General features: G+C 43.0%; 2 protein-coding genes across 3 annotated transcripts in view; one reads left to right on the top strand and one right to left on the bottom strand.

Moving 5' to 3' along the window:
* The window catches only part of ACSF2 (acyl-CoA synthetase family member 2), a 168,971-nt gene that overhangs the window by 20,678 nt on the left and 132,971 nt on the right, over positions 1–15,322 (bottom strand). The gene's annotated exons all lie outside the window — the stretch shown is intronic.
* Positions 685–10,871, top strand: CHAD (chondroadherin). Of its 2 annotated transcripts, none has more exons than XM_075347501.1 (4): positions 685–1,489; positions 2,444–2,607; positions 2,694–2,838; positions 10,146–10,871. In XM_075347501.1, exons 1-3 carry the CDS (start codon positions 713–715, stop codon positions 2,833–2,835), a joined length of 1,083 nt encoding a protein of 360 aa, XP_075203616.1. In that variant the 5' UTR covers positions 685–712; the 3' UTR covers positions 2,836–2,838; positions 10,146–10,871. The 2 variants fall into 2 exon arrangements, with proteins under 2 accessions (XP_075203616.1, XP_075203617.1); XM_075347502.1 differs by having other exon boundaries at positions 2,694–2,878.

The raw sequence follows: 15,322 nt of genomic DNA, 5'->3' as shown, positions 1-15,322 counted from the left end.
CTATTGTAGTCTTGATGTATAAAGCCCTAAGAATTGAATATACTCTATAAAAATAAATATTAATTAACGGGAGAAATGGATGCCAGTATCCTTTTAGCATTATGAACTAATAAAAAACAATCTCAATATGTAAAATGTAAATAATCTGGGTCATGTGAATGAATGCAAGTGTGACTTTGAAGAGAAGATTTTAGGTTTTCTAGAATGGATTTCTAATAATCAAACATTTCATGACAAAAATATGGAAAACAGAGTGCACCGATGCCTGTATTTCATTGTCACATACAGTACTGCTAATATTCTAGTATCTGTTTACGTGCTAAGAATGCAAGAAGACATAGAAAACGTCTGGATGTATATTTATTCTAAAAATGTAAAATGTTTGAAATTAAAAGCAGAGATCAGATATCCAGAGGAAAGGGTGGGAACGAACAAATTCTGAAAGTTGTTAGCTCTCTGATGTTAAAATTCTTCAAACATTTTCTGCCTCTTGAAGAGAACTACTTTTAACAGGTACTTCTTACTTCACTACCATGGGATTTATAAGATTCACATTCTGCTTGTCATAGTGGGTTAATTTCACACTCAACTCCCAAAATCTGCCTCCTCCACATCACTGTTTGGCGCGGTCTGCCTTTTTTTTTATTTAATATGATATAAATAGGTCTGTGTGTGAAGGTCTCGCTCACACTGCCAGTACTCCCTGCTCGCTATGGAACATCTCAGTTTCTTTCTCATCCTTAGCGTGCTAGCTACTGTCTGCCCCATCCTGAAGGCATGTCCCACAAACTGTCACTGTCATGGAGGAGATCTGCAGCATGTGATCTGTTACAGCTCAGGGTTAACTAAGCTTCCAAAGGTATCGGAGCAAACTCGTCTGCTAAACCTACAGAAAAATTTATTTCCAGTTCTAGCTCCTAATTCGTTCAAAGAAATGAAAGGACTGGTGTCTTTGCACATGCAGTACTGTCAAATTCGAGAGGTTTCAACTGGGGCATTTCGAGGTTTGAAGAAACTTGTCTATCTGTATTTATCGCACAATGATATCAGTGTGATTGGTGCCGGTGCCTTCGATGAACTATCTGAGCTTACCTATTTATACATGGATCACAACAAAATCCTCGAGATTCCTAAGGGGCTGCTGTCACCACTTCTCAACCTATTCATCTTCCAAATGAACAACAACAAGGTGCGTGAACTTAAAGCAGGCACCTTCACCGGTGCCAAAGATCTGCGGTGGCTGTACCTGTCGGAGAATGACATCACTGCACTGCAGCCAGGATCTCTGGATGAAGTAGAAAACCTGGCTATCTTCCACGTAGAGGGAAACCAGCTGAGTACTTACCCACTAGCTGCCATTAGCAAGCTGAGGGTAGTAGAGGACTTTAAAATATCCCGAAACCCAATCAAAGTCATCCCCGACTATGCCTTCCAGTCCTTTGGTCGATATATGGAGTCTCTGTCGATGGACCACATGGGTTTGGAGAAGGTGGGTGCTTAGTATTAAGAGTTAACTGCAGAATTAGTTATAATAGGGCTCGTACATCAGATTTCACAAAGAAATCTGCATACATTTTAATAGACCTCTGAGGCATATTAAGGCTGGTGTACTTTGAAAGTATATGTGGAAATAACTGTATAATCCCAATGCTAAATTTTCCCATCTGATATTAACTAGATCTGGACTCAAAAATGTTCATTTAAGAAAACTTTCAATAATGATCACACAGTTATTCTGATGTAGATATCTAATGTAAGAAGACCAGCCTCATCAGGCCTGTTTAATGATGTATGCAGTTTGCATGATTAAATCTGGTGACAGATCCGTATTGAAATAGACGTCAGCATTTTTTATTCCAAACACATTACGTCAGTTACAAATAACATTCGAATACAGAAATCTGTGGACACGTTATGGTATCATGATAGAGTTAAGTGCGGACTTTCATACTATATACTTTCATACTGCCAGGGTTAGGATATTTCTTTACCCTCAATAACAGTCTGTTTATTGACAAGATGTCTCATAGGCAGCCGTGTCTCTGAGATTCACAAAGCAATCCCTGTCTGTGACTCCACAGCTTGGAGGAGGGGACTCGCATCGCTCATTTAAGACTAGTAAAAAAATGAAGGGAACATAGAGCAGCTCTCTGTAGAAGTTACTGAATTCCACAACATGCTATGTCAAGGAAAGCGGGAGCCACCAATTATGAATGGGCAGGTTGGTGTATGACTCTGCTGGAGATTTTCTTCTACATAATATTACAGGAAAACTCACAATCAAAGGTGGAAATTTCCAGTGAGATTCCATTTAAAGAGATGGTTGGGAGCCCAAGCAGTGGGTGAGATTCGGTGTAAAGGATGTGGACATTTGTAATGAGCAGGGAAGAGGTGGAATGTTTGTTTCTCAACTAGTAGCCAAACCCACATATTTTTGGTCTAGTTTTCAGAAAAAGCTTTTGTTGGAGTCACAACCCTGAAGAAGCTTAATATTGAAGGAAACAAGCTGAGCCAGCTTCCTGCCAACGCCCCATTTTCTACCCTGCAAAATTTAACATTGGCAAATAATCCTTGGCACTGTTCCTGTCAACTGGCAGCTGTGAGAAGGTGGGTCTGCTTGACATGTTTAGGTTATTAAAATACCATGAGTCCCAAAACTTGAATACAATCTAACACTATTTGTTTGGAAACAGATGGATGGACAGTAGCCGATCCCGCCCAAATGCCACTTGTGCAAGCCCAGCCCAGTACCGTGGGCAACAGATAAGAGACGTGGGAGCTTTTCGTAGCTGTAAGCAACCAACAAAGAAATCTCGAAAGGGAGACCGTCACTAAAAGGTATCCTGGCTGTATAACTAAGAGAAAGCTAGATGAAATGGTATGTGGTTAAGTACAGCATGCTTAGCATTAGCTGTAGATGTTGTGACATTTTTTTTTAACCAGTCACTAATCTTGGAACTTTTTCAAGAAAAAAAAAACATCTGGGCATCAGTGACCAAGCAATCATTTTAGCCTCTGTAGGAAAATGATTCCCTAATTAACACCTATGTAAAGAGGGACATCCAAATTCGACTCAAAATCCTGAAAAAAGTCTTGGGACCTAATCAAACATTTAGCACTTACAATAGCCCAATCGCAAAACACACAAACAATGTTTAAAAATTGAGATTCTTAATTCCTAAACCAAATGCTCAATAAATGCGTTAAGAAAAACTTATAATGGACACAAAACCATACAATAACAACAACCAGAAGGAAAGGAACTCATCATTAAATCATACTAAAGGCTAAAAGGTGTGAAACAGTACAGTATATGAGCTACATAAGAGACCAAGTAATAACCTGCAGGCAGTGACAGTAATACCAGTATATAAAGGGTTAATATCCAATCAGATACAAGGGTTCAAAAATACATCAACAGTAATAGATACCACAAAGTAATTATGCTGAAAGTAACACTGATCCCAAAAGCAAGAATTAGAAGGGTTAGGTGGAGCATTGATAATCCAGTTCTGTACGGATTCTTATTTCTATTTCTTGCTTTTGGTATCAGTATGACGTTCATAACACTTAAGCCGGCGTCACATGGTACGATATATCGGGCGATATGTCGTTGGGGGTCACGGATTCCGTGACGCACATCCGGCATCGTTAGAGATATCGTGCCGTGTGACACCTCTGAACGACTGTGAACGAGCAAAAATACTCACCTTATCCTTGCTCGCTGACATGTCATTCATTTTAAAAATGTCAGTCCTCCTTCTGTGCTCCGGTTCTTAATCGTTCCCGAGGCAGCACACGTCGCTCCGTGTGACACCCCGGGAACGACGAACACAGCTTACCTGCGTCCCGCCGGAAATGCAGAAGGAAGGAGGTGGGCGGGATGTTACGTCCCGCTCATCCCCGCCCCTCCGCTTCTATTGGGCGGCCGCTGAGTGACATCGCTGTGACGCCGAACGTCCCTCCCCCTTCAGGAAGAGGATGTTTGTCGCCCACAGCGAGGTCATTTGGATGGTAAGTACGTGTGACGGGGGTTACCGACTTTGTGCGACAAGGGCAACAAATTGCCCGTGTCGTACTAACGATGGGGGCGGGTACGATCGCACGATAGATCGTCCTGTGTGACGCCGGCTTTAGTTTGTGGTAGTTGTTATTGGCTGTTTATTTTTCATACCTTCTGTCTGGTTGGGTATTAGTGCTTTATATATTAGTATTGCTATCCCTGTCTGTAAGTTTTAACTTGGTCCCTTACACGGTATATCTAATATACAGTGTGTCCACCTATATCCTGTCCACCGCCATAACTTGAGAACGGCGGCAGCTATAGGAATAGAAGTGGTTCCTAGGTATAGTAAAGTAGCCATGCGCTACGCAATGAAACCACCTATAGCGCCACCTGGTGCAAAACAACGGAGTTAGTATTTTTATCTCGAAAACGGAACTAGATACAGAAAAAAAGTGAATTAAAAATTGTAGGGCAACATCAATTCGATACGAATCAACACTTTGCATACAGAAGTGCTATGATATGAATCCCATGACCCCCCCAAAACATTGAATGCTGGTCACGCATATGGCGCTCATTTAACTTTGATGCTCAAAGTGGGCACCGTCAGCTGCAATGCACATCTGGACAGCATACTATATCTTGCTGCATATTGTGCAATATGGTAGGTGACACGTTTTCATAAGCATCTGTGATACGTCGTCGTAGGTCCTGCAATATCGGTGGAGGAGTCGCATACAGCTGCTGTTTGATGTGACCTCACAGAACGAAGTCCAATGGGGTCAGGTCAGGTGGGCGTGGAGGCCACTCCACGCAGCCACCATACCCAATGACTTGTAGGAAGGTCTCCATGAGGTATTGCTTCACGTCCGCAGCCTTGTGAGTTTTACACGTTCTAATCATAGCATTTCTGTATGTAAGGTGTCGATTTGGATTGAATTGATGATGCCCTACAACTTTGTAATTCACTTTTTTTCTCTATCTCATTCCATTTTCAAGATAAAAATGCTAACTCTGTTGTTTTCCACCAGGTGGAGCTATAGGTGGTTTGATTGCGTAGCGCATGGCTACTTTACTATACCTAGACACCACTTCTATTCCTTTAGCTGCCGCTGTACTCAAGTTATGGGTGGTGGACAGGATATGGGTGAACACACTTTATAAAGCTGAGTGTATGTGTGTGTGTATGTCCGCTAAAGGAATCCTCACCGTCGTATTTACAATCACGAAATTTTGCACTGACGCCTCACTCATATGACTCAGGGAACGTCATAGACTATGTTTTGATGGGGGAGAGAGAGAGCGACAGATAGAGAGACAAACCGAAACAAACAGAGAGATAGAGAAATAGACAGACAGGGAAAGAGACAGACAAACACACAGAGACAGAAAGACAGATAGATAGAGAGGGACAGACAGAGAGACTAAGAGAGAGATAGACACAGACAGACAGAGACACACACAGACAGAGACAGACAGACACACAGAGAAAGACAGAGACAGGGAAAGAGACAGAGACAGACTGGCAAAGATACAGAGACAGACAGGGAAAGAGACAGACAGAGAGACAGACAGAGACAGACAAACACAGACAGACAAAGTGATACAGAGACTGACAGGGAAAGAGACAGACAGACAGAGACTGGGAGAGAGGGAGAGAGACAGTTACTATCCCGGGCAATGCCTGGTACTATAGCTAGTCTTATATATAATGTACTTTTTCAGACCATTTACCTCTTGACATTACACTGTGTTTCCCCAACTCTGTTTTTCTTCTACGGATGTCCTTGTGCCCTTTTCTTCAGCAGTAGATTTACAAATAAACATACACTTTTTCATACATTTTGGGTTGTGTGTTTTGCGCTTAGACTATTGTATGTGCTAAATTTTTCTCAAAAGGTTTCAATATTTTTCCAGAATGAAAATGATCTTTATACTTTCTGTTAATCTGTAAGTGACAGAAATACAATACAAAACATAGAAAAAAATCCTTTATTTTAAATAAAATACAAAAAAACACCCTTTCTCTCCATTTTGGTAAGCCCCAAAACAACCAGTTCCAACGTAATCCATATGAGGTGCCACGACGATACCAGCTCTGCTACATTACTGAAGGCACAGCATGCGGGCACAGAACATGACCGCATGCTGTGGGCTTCAGGAAGAGACTGATCTGCAGTGATGAGTGGTGAGGTCACTCAGTTTATTTGCAGTCACAGCTGGAGGTTCTCACAGTCCTACACCTGTGACCACGGTGATCTGACCTCAGGTGACCTCATTAAACTCAGTAATTTCTATTTGTGGTCACAGCTGGAGGTTCCCACGGTCCTCCACCTGTAACCACATTGATCTGACCTCAGGTGACCTCATTAAACTCAGTAATTTCTATTTGTGGTCACAGCTGGAGGTTCCCACGGTCCTCCACCTGTAACCACATTGATCTGACCTCAGGTGACCTCATTAAACTTAGTGACCTCATCTCTGGTGAGGTCATTGCGTTTACAGACCTGCAGCTCCTGGCAGAAAACTGCTTTTTTTTCCAAGAGATGCAGATTTGGTGATGAAATGTCTGCACCAGATTTCTGCACCAAATTTGCACATGTGGTTTTGATATGTTTTTTTGTGCCTGGAGATGCAGATTTGGTGCAGGAATATGGTTTATAAATTTCAGAACAAAATCTGCATCTCTTGGCAAAAAATGCAGGTCGATTTTTTTAATTATTTATTTAAATAATTAAAAAAGTGGCATGCGGTCCCTCTTATTTTGATACACAGCATCTGAATGCAACCAATCAGAGATGACAGGACTGCTGGTGGGTGGAGGAAGCAGTGCATATGCATAAAGGATAATGAGCGGTCCCGGAAGTAGTATTAGCGGCCCCGGAAGCAGTGTTATAGCCTGCTTTTCCCTTATTTTCATTAGCTTTCCTTTTTTTCCCATTACCAGAGTTGCGAAATCCTGATTGGTACCCGGAGTTCCCTGAGAATTCTGGGCCAAAGCTGGTGCCTGGGTACTTTTGAACCCCTGCGGATTTGGACTTTTACAGTCCGGGTCCGCCCATTACTATTCAGCATCTGTCTCCTCCTCTTAGTGTTGTGTTTATCAGAACAATTTCCTACAGCGTATTGCCAGAGTTAGTGAGACACAGGTGCTGAGTTAAGTCTATAACTGCCAGCATCTGTGCTCCAAGTGAGTACATTCTGATATCATTGCAGCTGAAGACAGGCAAATAGCCTGGGAAAAAGTACGGTTTAAAGGCCATGTCAATTCAATTTTTTACAGGGATGAAGACAAATCCCCTAATAAAGTGATTTTCAAAGTCTGGTAACTTTCCAGACTGGATAAAAGTATAAAAAAAATCAAACAAAAACAAATCTATACCAAGGCCCATTTCCTTCCAAGTGTCATTTATAATACTGCTGTTTTTTTTACATGGCATAGGGACCATGAACACCCCTTTAGGCTTCAGAACCCCATTGTTACATCGCCAGATACCCCATTCCTTAGTTATTTGCCTAGTTTGAATCTTCTCCAAATCTCCTGTGTACGTCTGATACTGTAAAGCCTAAAGATGAAATCTGCGTCACAAAGTCAATTACAAAATCAGTTTTCTTCTGCGTAAATTTTCTTTCTAACAGTCTCCTTTCAATAATGAGTAAAAAAATGTCATAACGTTAAAAGTGGTCAGTTTTTACTCTTATTTTATTCACAATGCTGCTTAGTATGCTGGGGTTTGTTTTTGTTTTTTGTTTTTAATTCACCATACATTTCCAGAGATATGAGCCCTTTAATTTAGTGATAATTTGTATGGTCTTTACCTAGGGGGCGTGACTCACAGGGTAATAACAGAGCAGCCTAGACACCCCCCTCCTCCCGAAGAACCCTGTGAGCAACACCTGCTTAGTAAACTTTGCACTAAATAAAAAGGTCCATATCTCTGGAACCATATGGCAGAAGTAAAAAAGTGAATAATAGAATATATAAACTGCCCACTTTTGACCTGTGGACAGGTCCTCTTTAATGCATTAATATGATGCTAAATACAGTTGAAACCAGAAGTTTACATACACTATCTAAAAAGATAATCTTTCCCGTTTTAGGTCAATTAGGATTCCCAAAATTATTTATATTTGTCAAATGCCAGATAATAAGAGATAGAGTATGTTTTAAGGCACTTTTATAATTTTATGCAAAGTCAAAAGTTTACATACTTAGGGGTACTTTGCACGCTGCGACATTGCTAGCCGATTGTAGCGATGCCGAGCGCGATAGTCCCCGCCACCGTCGCACATGCGATATCTTGTGATAGCTGCCGTAGCGAACATTATCGCTACGGCAGCTTCACACGCACTTACCTGCCCTGCGACGTCGCTCTGGCCGGCGACCCGCCACATTCCTAAGGGGGCGGGTCGTGCGGCGTCACACGGCAGGTGGCCAACAGAAGCGGAGGGGCGGAGATGAGCGGGACGTAAACATCCCGCCCACCTCCTTCCTTCTGCATTGCCGGTGGATGGCAGGTAAGGAGATGTTCCTCGCTCCTGCGGTGTCACACCTAGCGATGTGTGGAGCTGCAGGAACGACAAACAACATCATACTTGTGGACGCACCGACATTATGAAAATGAACGACGTGACACAGATCACCGATTTTTGACTGTTTCACGCTCGTTCATCTTCTCTTCTAGGCTTTACACATTGCGACGTCGTTACTGGCGCCGGTTGTGCATCACTTTCGATTTGACCCCGACGATATCGCAGTAGCGATGTCGCAACGTGCAAAGTACCCCTAAGAGTACTATGCCTTTAAACAATATGGGACTGTCCATATGATGGTGTCATGTCTTTGGAAGCTGCTAATAGGTTTATTGTTAACATCTGAGTTAATTAGAGACACACCTGCGGATATATGTTAATACACGCCTGAAACACACTGTTTTTTTGTGTAGCATCATGGGAAAGTAAAAAACAAATCAGCCAAGATCTCAGGAAAAAAAATTGTGGACTTGGGTGCAATTTCCATATACCTTAAGGTGCTTTGTTAATTTGCATAAACAATTATACACAAGTGCAATCAAGATGGGAATATACAGCCATCATACCGCCCAGGAAGGAGATGGGTTCAGAGCACCAGAGAGGAATGTGCTTTGGTCAGACATGTATATTTCAAACCAAGAACAAAAGCAAAAGGCCTTGTGAAGATGCTGGTGGAAGCTGGAAAGATTGTGTCATTATCCACAGTGAAACGAGTACTGTTTCAACATGGGCTGAAAGGCCACTCTGCCAGGAAGAAGCAATTATGTGCCGCCCCCACGTTAGCATTCGGGCTGCTCGGATCCGGATCCACAGTGGCTCAAGGGGTTTCCGGACCCAGGGGGCCGTGCGGACACTCAAATAAAAAGGGACGTATATGTAGGGGGATTGCTGTAGATACTTCGTGACGCCACCCACAGTGTGTGGTAATATGGAGTACCACCGCTGCTGTTAGGAGGCACCTGGGGGCGATGGAGTGGCAGCTGGTTGTTTAACCCCTCTGTGGGTAGGGGTGGATACCCCAAGGCTCAGTGTCCAGAACACAGGGAGTGATGTAGGCTGGAGGTGTCGCATTGGGCCGGACCGGGGAATGTTGGTGTACTCTCTGTTGAATAATTGCACTCGAGTCTGTTGGTAAACCAAGGCGTCAGTGGCCAGCTGCCGCGTCCGGGTGTACTCGGGTCCCACACCCGGCTGGTGTACCGATGTCCCTTCCTCCGGCACTCTGTAATTTTCCTCACTTCTGGACAACTCCGTATGGAACGGGGAAGTCCGCTCCCGGTATGTTCTGGTTGGGAGACATGCCCGTGAAAACTGACCCTTGGGATTTTTTTGATTATTAATTTAACTAAAACTTAAAAAGGTTTATTCTGATTTCATGTCAGAGAGTGAGAAAAATATGCATATGTGTCTTTTTACACAGTGTATGGAAACTTCTGGTTTCAACTGTAAGCATGACTATTACCAGAGTTTGTGAGCTACTTTCATTGGTTATACGTACAGTACACTTTCAAAATATAAAACCTAGGAACATGCACTTTATAAAGAATAGCAAAATTGTCAAATTTCTGTAGTTACTGCAAATCTAATGACTGTAATAATTAAACAGGCTCCTAATGGACCGTCTTGGTAACTGTGATGCTGTTGACCTGCAAACTACTGACCTGTAAGACGTTCCAGAACCTCTCTCAACTTTGACCCGAGCCATCTCATATGTCTACATCAGCCATTCTGAATCTGCATTTACCAAGCCACACCATCCTTTATGCAAGTACTAATGTGATCAGCTAAAAGCCATTGCACTTCTAACTGTGTGGCCTACTGGGTATGTACATGTACAGCAGACATGCTATTCAATATATGAACATTTAGGCATTTATTACAGATAATTGATACATTAAAGTTGATCATTCTATTTGCTAATAATTATATATAGAGAGAATATAATAGTGCTGACACATGCGTGCCATATATACACACCGGTACTTTTAATACACTATAACACAATTGTAAGTAACACTATTGATCAATATTATTATTATTATTATTATCTAAATAATGATTTAAGAATCCATAAAATGTAAAGCCACAGCTATGATGTACAGCCAGTTATCTATAACATATGACAAATATGTCGCCTGTAAAATGTAAAGCTGTTAAAATATAACAGAAAACAAAAGCTAAGTGAACCGAAATGAATAGGTTTTTGTTGTCTTACTTAATAAAATATATTTCTATATTATCGGAAGCAGGTGTATATAGAACGATTCTGCTTTCTCTACTATAAGGACATAGAACATAAATCTTATGTGCTGTTATCAACTTTTACTACAGTCCAATAAAAAATAAAAAAAAAAACACCTTACATATGGTGGTTTATTTCAGGGTCCATCTAATTTTCAGGGTCAAAATAAGTTTGGACTCCAAAGGGAAGCAAAAATTATACACACGTTAGACAGATTATAAATAGAGCTCAGCGGACTCGTAAAAAAACGGGATTGGCGGGTTCCTGCTCATTTTCTTAAAAAATTTGTATCCAGTCCAGAATCTGGTACCCATATAAGTCTATGGAAACCAGAATCCAGGGTTTAAAAATGTTGGTGATAGAGATAGGAGGATAAGGGCGCGTGGTGTACTCACCCAAGCTACGTGTCAAGGCGGCATGCTGCTTCCAGGTCGCGCATTCACTTCCGGAGCTGCGTGGGTCTAGATCGTGCACTAAATGTAAAGGCAGATGCTAGAATGTATGGGCTCCTTCCAGGTATGACGTAATTTGTCACGTGATAGGGGGAGTGTTCAAAATGTAGCCCGTGATGTGTCCTGCTCTGCTCAACCTGAGTGGCCTGCTTTGTGAAGCAGGCCGCTCAGAATGAGCTGCGCCCATGATGTGTACTCCTCTGTTCAGTCTGAGCGGCCTGCTTCATGAAGCAGGAAGCCCAGGATGAGCTGCGCCCGTGATGTGTACTCCTCTGTTCAGCCTGAGCGGCCTGCTTTATGACGCAGGCAGCCCAGGATAAGCCAAGCCGGCGATGTTTCCTCCTCTGCTCAGCCTGGGCCACCTTATGCATGAATCGTGCACTGGGAGGCCAAGGATGAGTTGCGCCGGCGATGTTTCCTCCTCTGCTCAACCTGGGCCTCCCAATGCATGAGTCACGCACCGGCAGGCCTAGGATGAGTCGCGCCGGCGATGACCCGCAGACAGCGTCTGTGAGCGGAAGCAGTCAGACGCCGTCACAAAAGTTGGGAGCGCATCTGACTGCACCAATCACAGACGCCAGGCCGGCCAGTGGGCGGGGAAAGCCGTGCATATAAAATGAGCGGGACATGGGGGCAGCAGGAGCAGCGGACAGCCGGGTCGAAGCCTGGGTAAGTATGAAGCACTTGCTTCATTTTTATTTTCTTTATTTTTTTATTTTCTAGAGTGCCAGATCAAACACCCAGAATCCCAGGCCCAGGTCCTGCACCCGGGCAACTTTGAAACTGTGCGGATCCAGACTTTTACAGTCCGGGTCCACTCAGCCCTAATTATAAATAAACCAGACTATGTGGCTGCTTGAAAAAACTGGATCAAGCCCTAATTGGCCGGAAAATACATGTACAACACACTGAGGTCTCCTAGGATTGTATTGAATCCCTTTTAAGCAATAAAAACTAAAAGTGACAAAGGTGCTCTTACTGTAGTTTATCATAGATCAATCAATTCAATCACACTGACTACACAGGTCCCGCACATCCTAATCACATTTAAGCTCATGTTAATAGTATTCAGTACACAGCTGCCATCATTGCCAGTGATTCTGATTAATCCCATATAAAGTTTACCTGTTCTAGTAAGATTTTTGTGACATTTTCCTAGTTGCATTTTACAGCAAAAGCCATGGTCTGTAAACAGCTTACAACACAGCAAAGGGATCTCATTACTGAAAGTTATCAGTCAAAAGAAGGAGGCAAGCCACGGAATTTTTTAGAACAGAGCAAATATTCCACTTTATCCAATCCCTTAAAATTAACTCGGCACATCCCAGGCCTGTGGGATTTGAAACAAAATATCTACATGATCCACTTGGAATAATCTCTCTCCTAGGGGTTACCTTGATTGATAGTCTGTATCAGCACTGCCATAGTAATATCACGAAAGTCATCAATAAAGTATCCCTGACAAAGACGTCCCTTAAGCTTTTCCACAGAACCTATCGAGTCCCAACGTTCTTACACAGTATCTACCCAGGGGTCTCTAATAAATGTTTCAGAGGACGTAATTCTCCGGGTAGTCTGGTACACATCTGGTGGACCTGCCCAACAGTCAAAGCACTATGGAAAGAAGTGATTAAATTGATAACATGGACACTGGGCCGGGGAGTCCCACTGCCACCCACGGTATTACTACTCAAGGATAAGCTGCCGGGGATAAATAATAAAACATACCGCCTCATCAGATTAATCTCTATGGCGGCTAGAATTCACATATCTAGTCAATGGAGATCACCGTCTTTCTCTTTTACTGCTATTAAAAATCATATTAATCTTATTATGTTATATGAAAAAATACAAGGTATTAGAAACAACAACTTGGAACAATTCCGCGCATTCTGGGACCCTTGGTTTGAAAATAATGCTAGCCCAGCCTTTTCTAGAATACTATCCCTCTCTATGTAAAATGTACTAACCCCTTTATCTTACTATCGGCTCTCAAGCTGTTCTAAATAACTATAATTCATATATTTAAGTATTTCTTGGTATAACAATGTGATGTATCATGGTATTTTTTTTCCTCTCCCTCCCCTCCACCTGGTTCTCACCATTCCTTGTTTTTTCCTTATTCCATTCTTTTTTACCTACATTTCCATGACTAGATTTTTGTTATTCTTAGAATCACTTTACTTTTGAGTGTTGTATCTAAGCCCCTTACGTGTGGACTATTGTCATTAAAGGAAACCTGTCACCGGTTTTTCGGCATATAAGCTGCAGCGAGCACCACTGGGCTCTTATATATAGCATTCTAACATGCTGTATATAAGAGCCCAGGCCGCTGTGTAGAACATAAAAAACACTTTATAATACTTACCTAAACGGTCGCGCTGCGGTGGATTTGAGTCAGATGGGCGTCTCCGTTGTCCGGTGCCGGAGCCACCTCTTTCGGCTATCATCGTCCTCCTTCTGTAGCCGTGGTGCATGATGCATCTACGTCATTCACACTCGCCGGCATTCAGGTCCTGCGCAGGCGCACTTTGATCTGCCCTGAGAAGGGCAGAGCAAAGTATTGTAGTGCGCCTGCGCGGGACTGGCGAGTGTGTATGATATAGGATGCATCTTGCACACAGGCTTCAGAAGGAGGACGAAAATGTGCGAAAGAGGCGGCGCCGGCACCGGACAACTGAGACGCCCATATGGTCCAACTCTACTGCATCGCGACCGTTAGGTAAGTTTTAAAAAGTGTTTTTTATGTTCTACATAGCGGCCTGGGCTCTTATATACAGGATGTTAGAATGCTGTATATAAGAGCCCACTGGTGGTGGCCACTGCATATATGCCGAAAAACCGGTGACAGGTTCCCTTTAATGTAACACATGTTATTTATTTTGCAAATTCTTTATAATAAAATTTTGTTGAAACTATAGGAAGAAGGCAAACATTTTTCCCAAGGGGTTAGATATGCAGTACTATGAAACACTGCAAAGACGATCATCAAAAAGTGGCTTAAATTAGGCACAAGTAGAATTGCATGTGCCTAAAAAATTGCTGAAGAGACAAAAAGAAAATTGGTCCAGAAGAATGCCAAGAGGCCTACAGCAGCATTAAATGAGCTGCAGGAATTACTAGCAAATATTGATTATGTATTTCCTATGACAACAATCTCACGTATTCTTCATATGTCTGGAGACCAGAAGGAAGCCTTTTGTTACAAAAAAAAAAAACCATCCAAGCCCATCTATGTTTTGCCAAAAGCTACATCAAGTCTGCCAATAGCATGTGGTTATGAGACAAAGGTTTAACTTTTTGGCCACAATTCCAAAAGGCAAATGTGGACCAACCTGGAACCTCACACAAGCAACATAGCCCATTGAAATGGCTGATTGGCGGGGGTACCAGCTGTTAAGGGTGCTTTACACGCTGCGACATCGCTAACGATATATCGTCAGGGTCACGTCGTTAGTGACGCATATCCGGCGCCGTTAGTGACATCGCAGCATGTGACACCAAGGAGCGATGATCAACGAGTGCAAAAACGTGAAAAATCGTTGCTCGTTGACACGTCGCTCCTTTTCCAAATATCGTTGCTACTGAAGGTATGATGTTGTTCGTCGTTCCTGCGGCAGCACACATCGCTATGTGTGACACCGCAGGAACGACGAACATCTCCTTACCTGCGTCCACCGGCAATGAGGAAGGAGGTGGGTGGCATGTTCCGGCCGCTTATCTCTGCCCCTCCTCTGCTATTGGACGGCTGCCGCGTGACATCGCTGTGACGCCGCGCAAACCACCCTCTTAGAAAGGAGGCGGATCGCTGGCCAGAGCAACGTCGCAGGGAAGATAAGTCCGTGTGACGGGTGTTAGCGATGTTGTGCGCCACGGGCAGCGGTTTGCCCGTGACGCACAACCAACGGGGCGGGTGCGCTCACTAGCGATATCAGTACCGATATCGCAGCATGTAAAGTACCCTTTAAACCCCCACAATCCAGTGATAATGGCTTATCTGAAGGATAGGCAATTTATTTTAAGAGGCAGTATAAGCCCTTATCAGATATCTCAGATGTTTATGTAGGTTAATGCATAAACCCAGGAATG

Source organism: Anomaloglossus baeobatrachus, chromosome 5 (genome assembly GCF_048569485.1).
Source record: "Anomaloglossus baeobatrachus isolate aAnoBae1 chromosome 5, aAnoBae1.hap1, whole genome shotgun sequence".
NCBI classification, from domain to species: domain Eukaryota; kingdom Metazoa; phylum Chordata; class Amphibia; order Anura; family Aromobatidae; genus Anomaloglossus; species Anomaloglossus baeobatrachus.
Note: the sequence above shows the minus strand (reverse complement) of the source record. Positions and strands in the feature narration are given on the sequence as shown.